Here is a 21,989-nt window from a genome sequence, read left to right as displayed (position 1 = left end):
AAGCCACAAGGACCGTGTTTAGGGCCTAGATACATCAGTGTTTCATTTGGAAAGGCTGTTTAAGATACTAAAATCCAATACTTACATTCATAGCTAAGCACCCATTTTCTTCCAGCAATTCCCAGAAAATATTTCAACGTTCTTTCACACACGAGGTGTTCATCTATAATAAAAGAAATGCGGTATATGCTTCAAATATATAATGTTTAAAATACATCTCTATTTTACTAGGTTATCTTATACATACTCACACATATAGGATGAACTTGGTAAGACACAGCGCTTGGGTCTCATCATCTAAGCCCTTATCCATAGGTGCCAGAGGACAATTAGCCAAGAAATTGTTGTTTGAACCCTTAAATCCACCTTAAGATTCTTGATTCTTGCTGGTTGCCATGAATTGTGACCCTCCTATAAACATTCAAGGAAGGCCTGGTGGACACCTTTTTTGAAAAACTATAATTTTACTAATATTACAGGCTATGGGTACTAGATTCTGTGATGGGACATTGCTCCAGGGAGCTACTCTGATTGCCATATGTGGAGTTGAGAAGGAACTTTTCACCCAATTATGGAGCAATTAGCATCTGCCCCAGGGCGTTTTGCCTTCCTCTGGATCAACATGTTAGACCAGACCTGGGCAAAGTGCGAGACACCCGTAGGGCTGGAAACCTGAGGTCCGCGGGCCGCACGGTGCCCTCCCGCTCGTTGTCTCCCTAGGCGCAGAAAGCAATGGTGGAAGAGGGGCCTCCCGCCACTTCTTCCACCAATCAGCGTGTGAAACAGCTGACGCCATTTCATCATGTCAGCTGTGTACCACAGAAGAGTCAGTGCATCGGAGACAGCAACAGAAGCAGGGCGCCTGGGAACGGGACCGAGGTGAGGTTGTGGGTTTTTTTTTTTTAGGTGTATGAACACGGGGATTCTATGGAAGTGAACACGGGGATTCTATGGGGTGACATGCCGTACATGGGGAGGCCGTGTGGGGCTCATGCCGTACATGGGGAGGCCGTGTGGGGCTCATGCCGTACATGGGGAGGCCGTGTGGGGCTCATGCCGTACATGGGGAGGCCGTGTGGGGCTCATGCAATACATGGGGAGGCCGTGTGGGGCTCATGCCGTACATGGAGAGGCCGTGTGGGGCTCATGCCGTACATGGAGAGGCCGTGTGGGGCTCATGCCGTACATGGAGAGGCCGTGTGGGGCTCATGCCGTACATGGAGAGGCCGTGTGGGGCTCATGCCGTACATGGAGAGGCCGTGTGGGGCTCATGCCGTACATGGAGAGGCCGTGTGGGGCTCATGCCGTACATGGAGAGGCCGTGTGGGGCTCATGCCGTACATGGAGAGGCCGTGTGGGGCTCATGCCGTACATGGAGAGGCCGTGTGGGGCTCATGCCGTACATACGGAGGCCGTGTGGGGCTCATGCCGTACATACGGAGGCCGTGTGGGGCTCATGCCGTACATACGGAGGCCGTGTGGGGCTCATGCCGTACATACGGAGGCCGTGTGGGGCTCATGCCGTACATACGGAGGCCGTGTGGGGCTCATGCCGTACATACGGAGGCCGTGTGGGGCTCATGCCGTACATACGGAGGCCGTGTGGGGCTCATGCCGTACATACGGAGGCCGTGTGGGGCTCATGCCGTACATACGGAGGCCGTGTGGGGCTCATGCCGTGCATACGGAGGCCGTGTGGGGCTCATGCCGTGCATACGGAGGCCGTGTGGGGCTCATGCCGTGCATACGGAGGCCGTGTGGGGCTCATGCCGTACATACGGAGGCCGTGTGGGGCTCATGCCGTACATACGGAGGCCGTGTGGGGCTCATGCCGTACATACGGAGGCCGTGTGGGGCTCATGCCGTACATACGGAGGCCGTGTGGGGCTCATGCCGTACATACGGAGGCCGTGTGGGGCTCATGCCGTACATACGGAGGCCGTGTGGGGCTCATGCCGTACATACGGAGGCCGTGTGGGGCTCATGCCGTACATACGGAGGCCGTGTGGGGCTCATGCCGTACATACGGAGGCCGTGTGGGGCTCATGCCGTACATACGGAGGCCGTGTGGGGCTCATGCCGTACATACGGAGGCCGTGTGGGGCTCATGCCGTACATACGGAGGCCGTGTGTGGCTCATGCCGTACATACGGAGGCCGTGTGGGGCTCATGCCGTACATACGGAGGCCGTGTGGGGCTCATGCCGTACATACGGAGGCCGTGTGGGGCTCATGCCGCATATGTAGTAAGCTGTGTGAAGCTCATGCAGCATATGGGGGGGTCTGTGTGAGGCTCATGCCGCATATGGGGGGGGGCCATGTGAGGCTCATGCCGCATATGGGGGAGGCTGTGTGAGGCTCATGCCGCATATGGGGGAGGCTGTGTGAGGCTCATGCACATATGGGGGAGGCTGTGTGAGGCTCATGCCGCATATGGGGGAGGCTGTGTGAGGCTCATGCTGTATGTAAGGAGCTGGAGGGGTTTAAAGAAATATAGAGGGGTGTCAGCATACTTAATTCTGCTCAATATTAAGTGATACAATATTTATAAATTAATATTGAATTAATATCAAGCTATTGGTTCGGCCCTCCACAACAGTCATGGTCTCTCATGTGGCCCCTTGAGAAAATTAATTGCCCACCCGTGTTAGACTATAGGTTAAACGCACTGGACTTATGTCTACTTTCAACCATAAAACCTAAGACTAAACACTGTGAAATATTCTATACATACAGAATATACATACATACATCCAACAGGTAGATACTAGATACTGCTTCTAAACGTTGCCACAAAGCAGGAGGGGTATTTACAGATATAAAATGTGCATAATCATTTCCTCATATAACAGTTTCTACAATAATTTCCATGGAGCAGATCTGATAATCTTGCCTACATTGCTTCACAAAATGTGTTCCAAAAGAATAAAGAGTGTCACAATCATCCTCATTTAACCAGCCAAAACCTACTGCTATTGCTGGCAAGCTGTTCCCGCATTATTCCCACATGTACGGGGCACATCGGATGTATGAAGCTTCCATGGACCGTCTTAGTCATTTCATATTCATATACGGCAGCAGCACAGGGTGAAGACAAAGCACTGATCTAAATGGTGTGTCACTCATTACGGCACTATCTGTCCTCTTCAGGCATGGACACAGCGCAGAGAAAACAAACAAGCAGAAAAGCAGGCTGGCATTTCTATCCGCCCACCGACAGTTAATGAAGCCCAATTAGGGGTCTACAGAACTAGCCAGAATGAGAGCTGCCTTGGTACAGATGTAGTCACCACTAGGTCGTTCTTTTCAAATGCTTATTTATATAGGTGTTTTCATTCACTCATTAGCTTGGATGGTTTATGACGCAGATGGATTATACAAAACACTGATATCATCCGGCAAGAGCTGACCGGTAAATGCCTCACGGCCGGGTTTGTGGGAAACAACAGTAGACAGGGAAATAAAGTGCCCGTTCTGTAGCGTCAGCGGTAAAAGAAACCATCACTGAAGAAAGTGACTGAATGTTCTCTTCACGGTATTCACTGACAGCTGCTAAAAAACTGAATCTATTAAATGATGAAGCGGCAGATCATACTGCTTCATTACAGAGCGCCCCCTAGACTTTTCCTGACTGCTTGTGACAGGGATCACATACTGCATCAAGCTGGTAGATGGACGCCCATGCGCTATTCGTCTGGTATGACGAGCCTCATCTCGCGGAAGGGTGCGAGTCTCTGGTTATGATGTGGACATATATTTTACTGGTTCTTCTCTATGTATGAGAGTTGAAAGAAAGCATACACCGTTGCTTTTGCCTCCCTGAGAGCAGAGAACTTTCCGCTTTCTCTCTCTCACTGGGAGAGAGAATATGTAAATTATGTGGCCACATCCCAATCTAGGGATTACTGCACTGAGCCATGACGGAGCCTGCCACACCGAAGGCACATGCTTGATGATAGGAAATTTAATAAACCATAATTACTTTCCCTTTTACCAATCTACCCATATCCCTTTAACAGTCTTCATAGCAAAATAGAGAGACCAAATTATAGCAACTAAATCATTTTAGGATTAATAAGTAATTACTAAGTAAAGATGTAGCGTTGACAGAAGCTGATACAGTATTTGCAGGAGCCATTTGCCCTGGTCACAATGCCCTTAGGGTCAGTGTGGTCTAGGGTAAGTACCTTGAACGTCAAACCCTTACGTTGCATCTTTTCCTTTTAGCATAAACACATAAAATGATTCTATGTAACCTCTTGTCATATTCTGATTGGTTGACCCTTCTACTTGTACATCCTTCTGTAATTTACTATAAGAATTGTGCCCCAATACATTAGAGGCGTTCTGTTCTAACATTGATCCAAGCTCTTGTGGCTACAATAAACCTTTCTTTAATCCTATAGAAAGTTGTGGTGTCATCCTTGGGAGACTGAGAAGTTATTCCTTATCATTTGGTGCCACCAAGCAGGGACTCAGCGGTCACCACATGGAAAACCCCCGAGGAAGGCTAAGACGGGAAAAGTGGATCACTACTAAGACCTGTTTCACACTTCAGTTTTTTGTTTCAGTTAAAATCCGCCAAAAAGGTGGAAAGCGGATCCGTTCCTAACTGATGTGAACGGATGCCACCGGATCCGTTTTTTTGACGGATCTGCAGAATGAAGAATTTTAAAGGAACCGCTGCCCGGGAAGAGAGGAGAGAGAGGGGAGAGAGAGAGGGGAGAGAGAGAGGGGAGAGAGAGAGGGGAGAGAGAGAGAGAGAGGGGAGAGAGAGAGAGAGAGGGGAGAGAGAGAGAGAGAGGGGAGAGAGAGGAGAGAGAGAGAGGAGAGAGAGAGAGAGAGGAGAGAGAGAGAGAGGAGAGAGAGAGAGAGAGGAGAGAGAGAGAGGGGAGAGAGAGAGAGGGGAGAGAGAAAGAGGGGAGAGAGAGAGAGACTTTTTTCTCTGTCCGCCAGAAATGATTTCAGGGTTAAATTTCCTCCTGATTTCATTCCTCCGGGCATGCGCTGAATAAAAATGCGGATCCTGCAGTAAAAAAAAACGTTACAGGGTCCGTCCAGGCATCTCGGCGGACGCAAAAAAATTGACGGGTCCGCAAAAAAACGGATCCAACGGATGGCCATCCGTCAAGATCCGCCGGTAATGCAAGTCAATGGGGAAAAAAACGGATCCGCCAAAAAAAATGGCGGATCCGTTTTTTTTGCAAAAACGGCGGATTTTGACTGATGGTCAAAAACGGAAGTGTGAAACAGGCCTAAGATTCCCTTGTTTTATCTGGTCATCCACATGGCCTGCCAGTAACTGCTTGATTGTGTTTATGTCGCCTGAGGTCCCTTTGTTTTCCTTTATGCTTATGTCCACTCTCCCAAGTGATTATTTTTCTTAAGGTTATATTTTATTTTTACTATAGATGGACATAATTATTAGGAATAATGTTAGGGCTTCAACACTGACAACAATGTAAGTCATTTAAAAAAAAAAAAAAAAAAACTTTTTTAGTATATTTAAATTCAAAATAATTTACTCTATCCATAGCATAGTAGTATTTTTGCGAGATAACCCTTTAAACATTTGGCACCATGTTTCATAGCACTGAATATGGATTATGATCACTACATGTGTCCAACAATAAGTTTCTCATCTAAGACACTAATAGCAGCAATGGGTGCACCATTCATTGCGGGTGTTAGCCCTCACAACTACTAAAAAAGTACCTGTCCATGGTGGGTCCTGATAGACTTGTCTATGGTATCCCAGCTTAGAGAATAAAATAAGGATTTTTGTGTACTCACTGTAAAATCCTTTTCTCCGATCCATCCACTGGGGGACACAGAGACAGTGGGTGTTATGCTGCTTGCCACTAGGAGGACACGAAGTAAACCAGAAAAAAGTTAGCTCCTTCCCTGCAGTATACACCCTCTCGCTGGATGAGATTTCTCCAGTTCGGTGAAAAAAGCAGTAGGAGCTTAAACAGTCAACAATAACGATAACTATGTCAAAACCTAAGAATGCTACAATGAGCCAGTAGGCTAAACAGGGTGGGTGCTGTGTCCCCAATTAATGGTTCGGAGAAAAGGATTTTACGGTGAGTACACAAAAACATGGATTTTTGTGAGTACTCACCGTAAAATCCTTTTCTCCGAGACGCTCATTGGGGGACACAGAGACTGTGGGTGTGTGCTTCTGCCGTCTGGAGGCCGACACTAAGTGTACAAAAAAAGAGTTAGCTCCTCCTCCGCCGCATACACCCTCGCCCCTAGGCCGGGCGTAACTCAGTTTAGTGCATAAGCAGTAGGAGAAACGCGCCTTAAACTCAGGCAAGAAACTATATGTCTGAAAAAGGGGGCCACCCTAAACCTTGTACAAGGATTTGTAAAACTCAAAATAAGTAAATGCCAACTGGCTGATAGGGTGGGTGCTGTGTCCCCCAATGAGCGTCTCGGAGAAAAGGATTTTACGGTGAGTACTCACAAAAATCCATGTTTCTCCTTCGTCTCATTGGGGGACACAGAGACTGTGGGACGTCCTAAAGCAGTCCTCTGGGCGGGATCTTAGCTCACCCAATCCCCGCTAATTTGCGCCCCTGATTAGAGGTGCGCAACTGCTGCCTGGAGAATCTTTCTTCCCAGGCTTGCATCCGAGGATGCCTGGGTATGTACGTTATAATGTTTGACAAACGTATGTAAACTGGACCAGGTAGCTGCTTTGCATACCTGCTCCGCTGAAGCCTGGTGTCGTAGTGCCCATGAGGCACCCACTGCCCGTGCCGAGTGAGCCTTGATCCCTGCCGGAACCGGCGTGCCACTGATTTGATAAGCTTCTTGGACCGTCAGGCGAACCCATCTGGCCAAAGTCGCTCTGGACGCAGCGAGCCCCTTCCGCCGTCCCTCTGGAACCACGAATAGAGCGTCTGTCTGGCGGAATGGCGCCGTCCTTGCCACATACCTCCTAAGAGCTCTTACCAGATCCAGGGTGTGCAAGGCCCTCTCTACCCTGTGCACCGGTGCCGGGCAAAACGAGGGTAAGACGATGTCTTCGTTGATATGAAATGCAGACACAACCTTCGGCAAGAAGGGGGGAGCTGGCCTTAAAACTACCTTATCCTTATAAAAGGTTAGGAACGGTGGTTTACAAGATAAGGCCGCCAATTCCGAAACCCGCCTAATAGACGTTATGGCTACTAGAAAAACGACCTTTCTGGACAGGTAAGGTAAGGAGACCTCTTGCAATGGTTCGAAAGGGGCCTCCTGAAGGGCTCTGAGCACCAAGTTCAGGTCCCATGATTCCGTCGGCGCCTTATAGGGGGGTACTAAATGTGCGACCCCCTGCATAAACGTCCTAACCTGCCATACGGAAGCGACTTTTCGTTGGAAAAGTACCGACAGGGCCGATATTTGCGTTCTGAGGGAACTCGGGGCCAATCCTGCGTCCAGCCCTGCCTGTAGAAAAGCCAGTACGTTGGGGATCGAAAAAACCAGAGGAGCCACTTCACGATCCCTACACCAACGGAAGAAAACTTCCCAAGTTCGATGATACACCCTCGCCGAGGAAGGCTTTCGGGCACTCACCATCGTGGCCGCCACATCGCGTCTGAATCCTGCCTGTGTTAACAGCCAAGATTCAATGGCCACGCCGTCAAACACAGGGCCCCTAAGTTCGGGTGGCAGATCGGCCCTTGGGACAGTAAGTCCGGCCGATCTGGAAGACGCCAGGGTACGTCCACCACTAGTTGGACCAGATCTGCGTACCAGGCCCGCCGGGGCCAGTCTGGGGCCAGCAGAATTGCTGGAACCTTCTCTCTCCTTATTTTCCTGATAACTCTTGGAAGCAGCGGCAGCGGGGGGAACAAGTACGGGAGACGAAACTGGCTCCACGGGAGCACCAGCGCGTCTGCTGCGATTGCCTGCGGATCGAGGGATCGAGCGACAAACCTTAGCACTTTGGCATTCTCTCTGGATGCCATAAGGTCCACGTCTGGTGTCCCCCACCGTTGGCAGATCTGTTGAAAGACCTCGGGGTGCAGGGACCATTCCCCTGCCGCGACCCCCTGTCGGCTGAGAAAATCTGCCGCCCAGTTTTCGACTCCTGGAATGTGCACCGCTGAAATTACCACGCGGTTCTTCTCCGCCCAACGTAGTACCAGTCCGACCTCGCGCATGGCTGCCTGGCTGCGCGTGCCCCCTTGATGGTTGACATATGCTACTGCTGTAGCATTGTCCGTCTGGATGCGCACCGGCCGGTGTCTCAGGAAACACTGGAAATGTTGAAGGGCCAATCGTATTGCCCGTATCTCCAGAATGTTGATCGGGAGAACTATCTCCTGAACGGACCACCGCCCCTGGGCTATGTGACTCTGGAAAACTGCTCCCCAACCTTGCAGGCTTGCATCGGTCGTCACCACCAACCATTGTTCCGGGGGAAAGGGTTTCCCCTGGACCAGAGACAAGTCGCGAGTCCACCACCGGAGTGAACTCCGTACCAGCGGAGACAACTTGCACCGATGACTGAGAGACAGCAGCCTCCGGTCCCATGCTGTCAAGAGCGCATGCTGAAGCGGACGGAGATGGAACTGGGCAAACGGGATTGCTTCTATCGCCGCCACCATTCTGCCCAAAACACTCATGCCATACCGGATGGATCTGGAGCCCGGCTGTAGAAGGTTCCGTATCCCTTGCTTGATTTTTTGCGCCTTGTCCTGAGGGAGGATCACCAGCCCCCGGGAGGTGTCGAAAATCATGCCCAAGAACACGATTTTTTGGGCTGGAACCAAAGACGACTTGCTCCAATTGATCAGCCAGCCCAGACGGGCCAGGGTATCCAGAGTAATACTGACATTGTCCTGGCACTCCTGAAACGACGGCCCCTTTACCAAAAGGTCGTCCAGGTAAGGTAACACCGTTATGCCCCGTGCATGCAGGATGGCCATAACCACCGCCATTATCTTTGTAAAGACTCTGGGGGCAGTGGCCAGACCGAAGGGCAGAGCCACGAATTGGAAGTGACGTCCTCCGATCGCAAATCGCAGGAACCTCTGGTGTGGGGGGAATATCGGAATATGCAGGTATGCATCCTGCACGTCGATTGAGGCCAGGAATTCCCCTGGATCCATGGCTGCAATGACCGAGCGGAGGGATTCCATCCGGAATCGCCTGACCCTGATGAATCTGTTTAGGATCTTTAAATCCAGAACCGGCCTCACAGTCCCGTCTTTTTTGGGGACCGAAAAAAGATTGGAGTAAAACCCCTGCGACTCTTCGCCCTGCGGCACTGGGGCGATGACCCCTTTGTGCTGTAGCGATGTTACAGCCTGTAACAAACTCTCCGCCTGCGAATCTGTTTTGGAAAGTCGCGAACGGAAGAATCGCTGAGGTGGCCGTCCGACAAACTCTATCTTGTACCCGGACGATACAAGTTCTGCCACCCAAGTGTCGCGTGTCACTGCGACCCAAACGTGGCTGAACCTTAGTAGGCGTCCGCCCACTCTGTCGTCCGTAGGTACGGAGTGCCTCCAGTCATTTAGCTGGAGGCTTTTGGGGCTTGGCCCCCTTCGCTCTGGGTAAATGGCCTCGGCCTCTACCCAGCGGATTGGCCCTGTAAGAGACTTGTTTTTCCTTACTCTGGCCATCGTTTGCGGAGGAGTACGCCCTGGCCGAAGACCCCCCCCAGGGGCTACGAAAGGGACGAAAACGCCTTTGCGTTTGCCTGAATGCCGGGCAACTTCTCTGCTGCGGAAGGAAACTACTTTTCCCCCCTGTGGCTTCTGAGATAAGCCTATCCAGCTTCTCACCGAACAGTCGATTGCCCTGAAACGGCAATGAGGTTAAGGATTTTTTAGAGATAGAATCCGCTTTCCACAGTCTCAGCCATAATGCACGCCTAATGGCGATCGCATTCGCCGCCGCCACCGCCGAGCACTCGGCCGCGTCCAGTGAGGCGCTGACAAGATAGTCACTTGCTCCTGACATCTGATTTGCCACCTCTAAGACCTCCGCGGGGAGATCCCTGTCCTGGAGGGCCTTATACAGAGCGTCCCCCCACGAAACCATGGCCTTAGCCACCCAAGTCGCCGCAAAGGAGGGGGCCAGAGCCGACCCTGCTGCCTCATATACCGAGCGGGCAAGCCCGTCCATGAGGCGATCAGTTGGGTCCTTTATAGAAGAAACACTGGGTATCGACAATAGCGATCTTGATGCTAAACGGGATACCGGAGGGTCCACTACTGGCGACTCTACCCAAGCCTTATGGAGCTCAGGAGGAAACGGATACTTTGCCTGCAGCGCTTTTTGCATTGCAAAACGCTTATCCGGGTGCTCTCTATGTTTCTGGACTAACTCCTCAAACTCCGGATGCGTGGCAAATCTTCTATGTGGTCGCCTGGATTTCTTAAAAGAGACCTTGTGACCTGAGGCTGTGGGCACATCGTCCTCGATCTCTAATGTCTGGTTGACTGCCTCAATGAGACTGTCCACCGAATCCTGGAACCCCAGACTTTCTAGATTCCAGGCCTCTTCCTCCTCTCCTTCATCCTGATCGCTCCCAGAGCTCAGTGACGGGGAACGGGTTGCCCTAATACCCGCCGCCGAAGCCCCGGAGGGTCCGGCTGACGGGGAACGAACCCTCTTGATATGAGCTTGCCTGGTACTGGAGCGACCTCTAATGGTTGGAGGGTCCTGAGACGAGGACGAGCTCTCTTCCGCCGGCAGACCCCCCTCCCTGCTCCTGCCCGGGGCCTGAAGGAGAAGGAGAAGGAGGAGGGTAACCTCTTCCCTGACAAGCAGCGTGGTTCTCCAAACGGAGATACACTCACCCACCGGCTCCTGTCTGCAGTACCCCTGCGTGGAAGCGAGGAGTTAGGGCGGAAGTCTCTCCGGAACCTATATCGCGCGTCTCCGCCGCCACCGCCGCGTCAGCGGGCGGGACTTCCGGCTACCACCGGAAGTCAGCGGGCGGGACTTCCGGCTACCACCGGAAGTCGGCGCGCGACTCGCGCGATTGCAGCGGGGCCGCGACCGCCGGCGGGCCTCCGGCCGCGCTCCGATACACGCGGCGTGCGGAGCCCGGGTGCCACGCCAACTTGCGGTGCGCTCCAGGGGCGGATCCCCCATATGTTAAAAGGTGAGCAGGACCATCCGAGCCGACCCTGCCCGTGGGGGGGGGTGGGGTGGGGTGGGGTGGGGTGGGGTGGGGGGGGGCTCTGTCGGTTTTACTCGCGGCCTCTTCCCCCTATACCGGAACCCCCGCTCCCGCTCTCACCTGCGCCTCCGATTCAGCCCCCTGGACTCACAACCAAGGGGTGGACGGGGCCTCCATACACTGCTGCTGTAGGAGAGGAACAACGTGGAGGCTGACCACTGGTTCTGCTCACACGCGCCTGATGAAGTTGTGGGGAAACCGAGTCCTCTAATCAGGACGCGTTGCCCCTCTTTCGATAAAAAATAGATGTCTGGAAAAAAGTCCCAGATGTGTCCCTCGGTGCGGGAGAGGACACGTGGAGGGTTACTCACACGTGGTCGCCCGTTGGTGATTTGGGGAGATCGGATCCTCTCTATAGGATCCGTCGCCCCTATCTTATCTTCATAGAAAAAAAGGGAGAAAAAAAAAAAAAAAAAAATCTAGTCTGGAACTCCAGACTGCGTGTGCCTCCATCAGACACTAAGCAAAAACTGAGTTACGCCCGGCCTAGGGGCGAGGGTGTATGCGGCGGAGGAGGAGCTAACTCTTTTTTTGTACACTTAGTGTCGGCCTCCAGACGGCAGAAGCACACACCCACAGTCTCTGTGTCCCCCAATGAGACGAAGGAGAAATCCCTATTTCTCCTACTCCTCATTGGGGGACAGAGACAGTGGGATGTCTTAAAGCAGTCCCTGGGTGGGGAGCATACATCTGCTAATACCCCATGTACCACTGAGTCAACACTGAGGTACTGCCGATTGCAGGATACGTCTGCCGAGACCTGCATCCGCAGAGGCCTGAGAATGAATTTGGTAATGTTTTGTAAAAGTATGCAGACTGGACCAAGTCGCAGCCTTGCAGACCTGTTCTGCCGAGGCCTAGTGCCGAACGGCCCAAGAAGTGCCCACTGACCGGGTAAAGTGCGACTTAATCTCCACTGGGACAGGCGGGTTCCTGGCACGGTAGGATTCCTGAATCGCTAAGTGAATCCACCTGGCTAGCGTTGCTTTTGAAGCGGTTAGACCCTTCCTATGCCACTCTGGAAGTATAAACAGGGCATCTGACTTGCAGAAGGGAGCCGTCCGCGAGATGTACAGTCTCAGCGCCCTTACCACATCAAGGGTGTGGAGAGCCTTCTCAATACTATGGACTGGCGCCGGACAAAAGGAAGACAAAACAATTTCCTTGTTGAGATGGAAAGAGGAGACGACTTTGGGAAGGAAGGACAGGGACGTCCTGAGAACTACCTTGTCCTGATGAAAATTCAGGAACGGAGAACGGCAGGACAGGGCTGCCAATTCCGGAACTCGTCTGATTGACGTAATTGCCACTAAAAAGACCACCTTCCAAGAGAAGACTGTCAGTGACACGTCCTGCAGCAGTTCGAAAGGAGCCTCCTGTAAGGGCCCGAGAACCAGGTTAAGGTCCCATGATTCCAATGGCCTTCTATAAGGAGGCGCCATATGGGAAACTCCTTGAATGAACGTGTTGACCTGAAGTTTGGTGGCAATTTTGCGTTGGAAAAGCACTGACAAAGCCGAAATTTGGCCCTTGAGCTAGGGAAGCGCGAGGCCTGATTTCAATCCGGATTGAAGGAACTCCAATATGGCCAGAATGGAAAACACCAGAGGGGATCCTCTGCACCATGAAAAGAAGGTTTTCCAGGTGTGGTGATAGATGCGCATGGACACAGGCTTCCTAGCACTAATCATGGTGGAAATCAGGTCGTGAGAGAACCCAGCCTATGCTAAAATCCAGGATTCAACGACCACGCCGTCAAAGACAGGGCCCCGGAGTTCTGGTGGTAAATCGGGCACTGTGAGAGTATATCCATGTGGTCTGAAAGTCGCCAGGGGACGTCGGCGACTAGGTGCATTAGTTCTGCATACCATGCTCGGCACAGCCAATCTGGCGTGACTAGCATCACTGGTACTCCCTCCGCTCTGATCTTCTTGATGACCCTCGGAAACAAGGGAAGAGGGGGAAAGATGTACGGGAGCCAGAACCGGTGCCATGGCAGAACTAAGGTGTTCGCTCGGATGGCGCATGGATCGCGCAATCGGGCAATGAACCGGGGCACCTTGTTGTTTAGTCTTGAGGTCATGAGATCCACATCCGGAGTCCCCCAACGATGACAAATCTGCTGACAGACTTCCAGATGAAGAGACCACTCTACCGAGGCAATGCCTTGGCGACAGAGAAAATCTGCCGCCCAGTTTTCTACGCCCGGGATGTGGATTGCTGAGATGGGCGAATGGTTGATCTCGGCCCAATGGAGGATGTGACTCACTTCGTGCATGGCCATCCTGCTCCGGGTACCTCCCTGGCGGTTGATATACGCTACAGTCGTGGCATTGTCGAAATTGATCCTGATGGGGTGACCTGCGAGGAGATGGTGGAAACTCCGTAGAGCTAATCTGATCGCTCGTATCTCCAAAATGTTGATGGGGAGACGTGACTCTCGAGTCGACCAACGACCCTGTGCCGTGTGGTGACGAAAGAACGCACACCAGCCGAGAAGACTTGCGTCGGTGGTTACTACCAACCATCTTACTGGGAGAAAAGACCCCCCTTGATTCAAAAAGGACCTCAGTGTCCACCACCTGAGGGCTTGCCTGACCCGCAGGGACAGAAGGATCCAACGGTCCAGGGAGAACGGGTTCTTGTCCCAAGCTAACAGCAACGCATGTTGTAAGGGACGGAGATGGAACTTTGCAAATGAAACTGCTTCCATCGCAGCCACCATCTTTCCGAGAACTCTCATGCTGAAATGAATGGAGAGAGAAACTGGTCGGGAAAGAGCCGGCGCTGCCTGTTGTAAGGCTTGGGTCTTTTCTGGAGGGAAAATGACCAACCCGCGGGGCAGTGTCCAAAATCATTCCTAAAAAGGAAATCTGCTGAGCCGGTTTCGGGAAAGACTTTTCGAAGTTTATCTTCCACCCCAGGAGCGAAAGTGTATTTGCTGTTATATCCACGGATTCAGCGTCGGACTGGCCCACCGGAGAACCGGAGGATTCTCCGGTGGGCCCTGGCACCTGCTGGCATACAGGGCCAGCAGTTGCCTAGGGCCCCCGCTGCTCCAGGGGCCCCCAGCCAGTGGTGTGTCGCACACCATGCAGCTGCTATGGGGGCCCCTGCCAGCGGAGTAGCAGCGGGTGTCAGGAGGCAGGAGCCCCTGTCCCCGCTGCTAAAGAGAAATGAATATTCACTGCGAAGCAGTGAATATCATTTCAGGTCTCCACCCCCAGAGGCCCCGCCCCCAGCCCAGTAAGCCGCTCTGCATCAGGGCCGGCGCCGCCCTCAGTCCCCTCTGCTCCTGACTCACAGCCAGTGTGTGATGACGTCACTACATCGCGCACCCGCTGTGTGTCTGGCAGAGAGGGCAGCTCCTGACACTGAAGCCGGCTGCCGGAATCAGCGTGGGAGCGAGGAGGAGAGGTGAGTATTGTGTTTTGTTTTTGTTTTTTTATATCTCTCTCACTCTCTCTGTCTCTATCTATCTATCTATCTCTCTCTATATATATCTCTCTCTCTCTATCTCTCTTATATCTATCTATCTTTCTATCTCTATCTATTATCTATATCTATCTCTATATCTATCTCTATCTATTATCTATATCTATCTATTTCTATCTCTATCTATCTTTATATTTATCTTTCTATCTCTACATCTATCTCTATATCTATCTATCTCTATATCTTTCTATCTATCTCTATATCTATCTATCTCTATATCTATTATCTATCTAGCTACCATCTATATCTATCTATCTTTATCTATATATATCTCTATCTAATATCTATATCTATCTATCTCTATACCTATCTATTTATCTATCCGTTATCTATCTCTATATCTTTTCTCTGTATCTATCTATCTCTATATCTATATCTCTCGCTATCTATCGCTCTATCTCTATATCTCTCTATAGCTATCTATCTATCTCTATATCTATCTCTCTGTATATCTATCTATCGCTCTATCTCTATATCTTTCTATCTCTATATCTATATATCTATCTATCTTTCTCTATCTATTTATCTCTATATCTTTTCTCTGTATCTATCTCTCTCTATATCTATATCTATCTATCTCTATATATATCTATTATCTCTATATCTATATCTATTTCTCTCTACATCTCTCTCTATATCTATCTATTTATCTCTATCTCTATATCTATCTCTCTGTATATCTATCTATCTATCTCTATATCTATCTCTATATCTATCTATTTATCTCTATCTATTATCTATATCTATCTCTATCTATCGCTCTATCTCTATATCTATCTTTCTATCTCTACATCTATCTCTATATCTATCTATATCTATCTATTATGTCTATCTATCTAGCTATCTCTATTATCTATATCTACCTATCTCTATATCTTTCTATCTTACTCTATCTCTATATTTATTATCTATCTTTATCTATCTCTATCTATTATCTATATCTATCTCTCTATTTATCGATCTCTGTATCTATCTCTCTCTATATCTATCTCTCTATCTACCGCTCTCTCTATCTCTATCTATCTTTATATCTATATCTATCTATCTCTATATCTATTATCTCTATATCTATCTACCTATCTATCTCTATATCTCTCTCTATATCTCTCTCTATATCTCTCTCTATATCTCTCTCTATATCTCTCTATAGCTATCTATATATTATCTCTATATCTATCTATCTATATATTATCTCTATATCTATCTATCTCTATATCCATATCTATCTCTATCTATCTCTATATCTATCTATCTCTATATCTATCACTATATCTCTGTATCTATCTCTATATCTCATTATCTATCTCTATCTCTCTCTCTTTATCTATCTATCTATTGATCTATCTCTATATCTATCTCTATATCTATCTATTATCTCTATTATCTATATCTATCTATCCATCCATCTATCTAGCTATATCTATCTATCTCTATATCTCTCTCTATATCTGTCTATCTTTCTAACTCTATATCTATCTATCTCTATACATATCTCTATATCTAGCTATTATCTCTATATCTATCTATCTCTATATCTATTATCTCTATATCTATCTATCGCTATATATATATATATCTCTATATCTATTTTTATTTATAGCCATCTATCTATATATATTTATCTCTATATCTATCTATATATGTCTATATTATTATTATTATTATTATTATTATAATATCTGTATATCTCTATTATTTATCTCTATTATGTATCTCTATCTATATATCTATCTCTATATCTTTCTATCTATAGTTATCTATCTCTATATCTATCTATCTATCCATTATCTATTTTCTATCTATCTCTATATCTATCTACCTATCGATCTATCCATCTATATTTCTTTCTATATCTATCTTTATATCTATCTCTATCTATCTCTATCTATCTCTATCTATCTCTATCTATCTCTATCTATCTCTATCTATCTCTATCTATCTCTATCTATCTCTATCTATCTCTATCTATCTCTATCTATCTATCTATATCTATCCATTATCTACTTTCTATCCATTATCTACTATCTATCTCTATATCTATCTATTTCTACATCTATCTTTCCATCTATATCTATCTAACTCTATATCTATATATCTATATAGCATTATACCCTATGAGGGGGTGCATTATTCCCTATGAGGGGGGCAGTATTATACCCTATGAGGGGGCAGTATTATACCCTATGAGGGGGCAGCATTATACCCTATGAGGAGGCAGCATTATACCCTATGAGGAGGGCAGCATTATTCCCTATGAGGGGGGGCAGTATTATACCCTATGAGGGGGGCAGTATTATACCCTATGAGGGGGGCAGTATTATACCCTATGAGGGGGGCAGTATTATACCCTATGAGGGGGTGCATTATTCCCTATGAGGGGGGCAGTATTATACCCTATGAGGGGGGCAGTATTATACCCTATGAGGGGGTGCATTATACCCTATGAGGGGGTGCATTATTCCCTATGAGGGGGTGCATTATTCCCTATGAGGGGGGCAGTATTATATTCTATGAGATGGCTGCATTATATTCTATGAGATGGCTGCATTATACTATGTGAGGGGGCTGCTTTATATTCTATGAGGGGGCTACCCCAACTCCTGCTACATAATTAAGACATGTACAACCTTATATTATACCCGGATATTAGCGTGTTTTACCGCATAATTGGTGGTCTGGTATTTAACTCTATGCAGCTACATAGTGGGCCCCAAGAATGATTTTCTCTGGTGGGCCCAAGGTGTTCCAGTCCGACGCTGCACGGATTCCTCGCAGGCTGGAAGGGACGGACCCTTGATGAGTAGGTCGTCCAGATACGGTAACACCACTACTCCCCGAGAGTGGAGAATGGCCATGACAGCCGCCATGACCTTGGTAAAGACCCTGGGGGCGGTGGCGAGTCCAAAGGGCAAGGCAACAAACTGGAAGTGTTCCTCGTGAATTGCAAAACGCAGGAACTGCTGGTGGGACGGGCAGATCAGAATGTGAAGGTAAGCGTCCTTGATGTCGACGGATGCTAGGAACTCTCCTTTTTCCATGGAAGCGACAACTGATCAGAGAGAATCCATTCGGAATCGCCGTACCCTGACAAACTGATTTAAAAGTTTGAAATCCAGAATGGGTTGCATCGTCCCGTCCTTTTTTGGGAACACAAAAAGGCTGGAATAAAATCCCGTGAACCTTTCGTAATGAGGGACCGGAATGATGCCTCCGTCCCTTAGCAGAGCCTGAACAGCCCGAAGGAAGGCTCTCGTCTTTCCCTTGGGGGGGGAGAGGAAAGGAAAAAGCAAGTTGGAGGGGGAGAGGAAAATTCTATCTTGTATCCGGAGGACACCAGCTCCCTGACCCACTTGTCGTGGACGACCACGAGCCAAGTGTGGCTGAAGGAAAATAGGCGACCGACTACTTTGTTGGTGTCTGCCAGATACATGTCATTGGGTATATCGGAGATCTGGCTCCCCTAGATCCAGAAGCCCTAGGCCTGGGTTTCCAAGAGCGGTTAGGTCTGTATGAGACCTGGGAGCCTCAGTCTCCGTGAGGGGACCGACCTGATCAGGAAGAGAAGGTAGAGGAGGACCAACCGGAATTGTTGCGAAAAGATCGAAAGCGCGTCGGCTGTTGGTTTGCGAAATGGCCAAACAGCCTTTTGTTGAGGAAGGAATTTACTTTTTCCCCCGGTAGTATCAGAAATTAGCTGGTCCAGTTTCTTTCCAAAAAGACAACCCGTTTGAAAGGAGAGAGAAGTCAACGATCTTTTAGATGTGGCATCCGCCCGCCAGTCGCGGAGCCATAGGGCTCTTCTAATGGAGATCGCATTAGCGGCAGTTTGAGCAGCGCAATTGGCGGCATCAAAAGAAGCGTCGACTACAAAGTCCGCTGCGTGAATTATCTGCCTGGCGACAGTGGTTGCCTCCGGAGGAAGATTGGTGCACTGAAAGTAAGTAATCAAGACTTCTGCCCAAGCGGCCAAGGCCTTAGTGACCCAAATTGCCGCGAAAGATGGAAAAAGCGCTGCTCCTGAAGCTTCAAAAACTGAACGGGCAAGGTAGTCAATTTGACAATCGGAGGGTTTTCCGATTGAGGAACCCTCAGAAATGGATAGGAGTGTTTTAGAAGCAAGACGCGATACAGGAGGGTCCACTGGAGGGGACTGTAACCAATCCTTCATTAGGTCTGGATCAAAAGGGTATTTAGCCTGAGTAGACTTTTGCCCTGTGAACCGCTTATGTGGACGATCCCTATGTTTCTGGACAATGTCCTTAAAGTCCGGATGGCTGGTAAATAACCTGCGCACACGTTTCGTTTTCTTAAATGAGATAGGATGTGCTGGAGCGGGAATATTTTCCTCATCCAACTTCAGAATCCTGTTGACTGATTCTATAGGAGAATCAAGCGACTCTTGTATCAGTTGGGGGATTCTGAGGGGCTGACATGTCAGATTCGAATTCAGAGTCGTGCTCGCTGTGAACCTCAGGAGAGGCAGAGCGAGAGACAGGAGTCGCAGATGCTGAGGCGCGAACGTGACTAGGGGACGCGTCATGGGTCCGCTTTCTAGAGACCTGACCATCCCTTGATCGAGTACGGCCCCTGCTGGTGGTCGGTTCCTGGCCGACGCCAGAGCCTTCCTCGGGGGGTAAGGGCGCCTACTGGCTTAAAGAGTCCACCCGGAGGGAGAATATAGCCTGGGTCAGAGACTCCACCGACAGGGACGCAGCCCACTCAGGGGTACTAAACGCAGAAGGCCCATCAGCAGCGGCGGCGAGGGGCGTTTGAGCGCAGGCCGGGTCACAGTCCGTGCATAACGGATTAGTCTGTGCACTGGGTAAGGCAGACTTGCAAGTGGTACACATGGTAAAAAACGCAGTGTGCTTCTTAGCAGTCCGTTTAGCCTCCTTAGATTGCGACATAGCGCTCCTGAAAGGGTTAACGGTAGAGTCTGTCTGCAGCTGCAGGGAATGTGCTGGGAAGGGGTTAAGCTTTAATCTGAGGGCAGATGCAGCTTACCCACGGACCTGTGCTGTGTCCCCCGGGAGGAAAGCGGTGGCCCCGTGGTGTCACCCGGTATCCTGCACGCCTCACAGCTCGTGTCCAGAGCAGGCTGAGGTAAAAGACATGGCCCCATTGCGTGTCTTGTAAGTAATGAGAGGCGCCAAGAGGAGGGGGCGGTGCTATTCAAACTGCAGCCTAGTAGGCCGGAAAAGTCGGGGACCAAATTTTTGGCCTACCCGCGGTAGGCACCGGGGAGGGGGCGGCGCTAGTGGGCGGCACCATTCAAATTGCGGCCTAGTAGGCCGGAAAAACCAGTGACTAAATTTTTGGCCGCCGGGGCGCCGATGCACCGCCGCTGACGCCAAGTCAGCGCATCTCCCGGGGGACGTGGCCCCATACCTCCGCTTCAGTGCTTGTCAGGCCGCGCTGTCCGGGGTCAACCATGCAGGTCTTCTAATCCTCCTGGGCTGATGAAGCAGAGCTGGAGGAGTTGTTAAAGGGGTATGCTCAATCGATCCTCCCTATGGCAGGGGGATGGAGAGCTATGGGGGTGATTCAGGGCATTTGGAAGCGCTGTTCCAGTCTTCTCCATTGCCCTTCATGCGCTTGACCTCGTATCCGTGGATTACCGGGACCGTAAAGATCATCGCCATCATCGCCAGAGGAATCAGCCCCAATCGTCGCAGGAAAGTGTACGGGGAGGTATACTCTGCGTGCTTGCCTGTTGGTTCGGGGGAGAGCGGGCCACAGAAAGGAACCGTCGCCCCCTTCAATCCGTTAATTAAAAAATAAAAATTTACAGAAAAATCAAAAATCAAATAAAAACAGTGGGGTCTGAAACCAGACACAAGTGCCTCCTATAGACACTAAGCAAGAACTGGAGAAATCTCATCCAGCGAGAGGGTGTATACTGCAGGGGAGGAGTTAACTTTTTTCTGGTTTACTTAGTGTCCTCCTAGTGGCAAGCAGCATAACACCCACTGTCTCTGTGTCCCCCAATGAGGCGTAGGAGAAAAAGGGTTGACAGGAAACCTAAAAGGTACAGTAAAATGCTTTGCTTTCAAATCCTTACACCTGGGCCAAAAGATGGCCAAAAAGACAGCACCACTACAGTGGTCAATTACATGGCTATACTGAATGTTTGGCCCATGTCCCATCATTACAGGAAAATAAATGGTTTGGTACTTGCAAAAAGGAAAGAACCTTTACAAAAATCTAAATCTAAATAAAAATGCAATAAAAAATAGGATTTGTGACGCTGCAAACAACAATCTTCCTCATGTCTCTCCTCCAGCCATGGGTGTTAAAGAAACTGTAGATAAGCTGGAAACATGTTCCAAAATGCTTTTCCTAGGCAGGGATTAGAGGCGGCTTTAAGACTGATCAGAGCAGTTTCCCATTAACCTTTCTGTGTGGAAATAATCCGTGCAAATCCCAACAACTTGATGATATATATTTTAGTGTTCAGTGTGGTGTAATAGAGAACAGAGCTGAAGAGGTTGCAGGCACAACAGCCCAATCCTACCTGTTTTCATGATGACGTGAGTGGTCGATTCAGTCATTTTGCTGGAAAAGATGCTCTGGGTTTTGCGTGCAAACTTCTGAACCAGAATCTAAAAGATGAAACAGAAAAGTGAATGTCCAGGATGATAGGTAAAGCTGTGAACATCCCCTATGTGCAGAATGCAAGGACATCGGGTACAACATCATCCTATAAAACTTCTACTTGACCCCCTTTAAAGGCCTCATATTCATCAGACTAAGGCGGCTGAACCCACCAATAACATGTCAGCAAAGAAAAGGATCCTGCATGTCTGATTTCAGACTGCTGATTCTTGTGTTCAGGGCGAGACACGTGGAATCTGGCACAGGAGTGCTGTTGGCCGGTCATTCAGTTGAACCATCGTTAGGCCGACAGCTATCTATTGTGTATGGGGCCATTAAATGTGAGATTTAGGAAGATTTTGGAACAGATTCTTTCTGTAAATCCTTATAGAATTTGCATTCCATGCATGTGAATATGGTTCAGCCACCCAAACGACAAGCATGACTAATTTTCTGCGCAGATTTTTGACGCAACCACGAAAAAAAAATGGTTCTGTGTGGATTTCACAATGAAACGCTGAGGATTGCTATCCAGATCTGCAATTAAAAAATGTTTAAAGGGAATCGGTCACCCATATTTAGTGATATCATGTAAAGATATCACCCAATTGTGAGTCCCATAAGGATTCTATTAGGATTTTATTCCCCTTGACCCCGCACCTTTGAGGCATAAATACCTTTTTTATCTTGTTGAGGATGTATGCAAA

General features: G+C 49.1%; 1 protein-coding gene across 1 annotated transcript in view; it reads right to left on the bottom strand.

The window, feature by feature from the left end:
• Positions 1 to 21,989, bottom strand: part of BRCA1 (BRCA1 DNA repair associated) — a 189,609-nt gene that overhangs the window by 63,085 nt on the left and 104,535 nt on the right. Inside the window, exons 12-13 of the mRNA XM_073562633.1 lie at positions 21,203 to 21,290; positions 86 to 163 (exon numbers count right to left, since the gene is read on the bottom strand). Of these exons, the coding sequence (XP_073418734.1) occupies positions 86 to 163; positions 21,203 to 21,290 (166 nt within the window). The remainder of the gene's footprint in view (positions 1 to 85; positions 164 to 21,202; positions 21,291 to 21,989) is intronic.

This window comes from Dendrobates tinctorius, unplaced genomic scaffold, assembly GCF_039654945.1.
Source record: "Dendrobates tinctorius isolate UK_male_01 unplaced genomic scaffold, ASM3965494v1 ptg000360l, whole genome shotgun sequence".
Taxonomy (NCBI): domain Eukaryota; kingdom Metazoa; phylum Chordata; class Amphibia; order Anura; family Dendrobatidae; genus Dendrobates; species Dendrobates tinctorius.
This window is presented reverse-complemented; position numbering and strand designations above follow the sequence as displayed.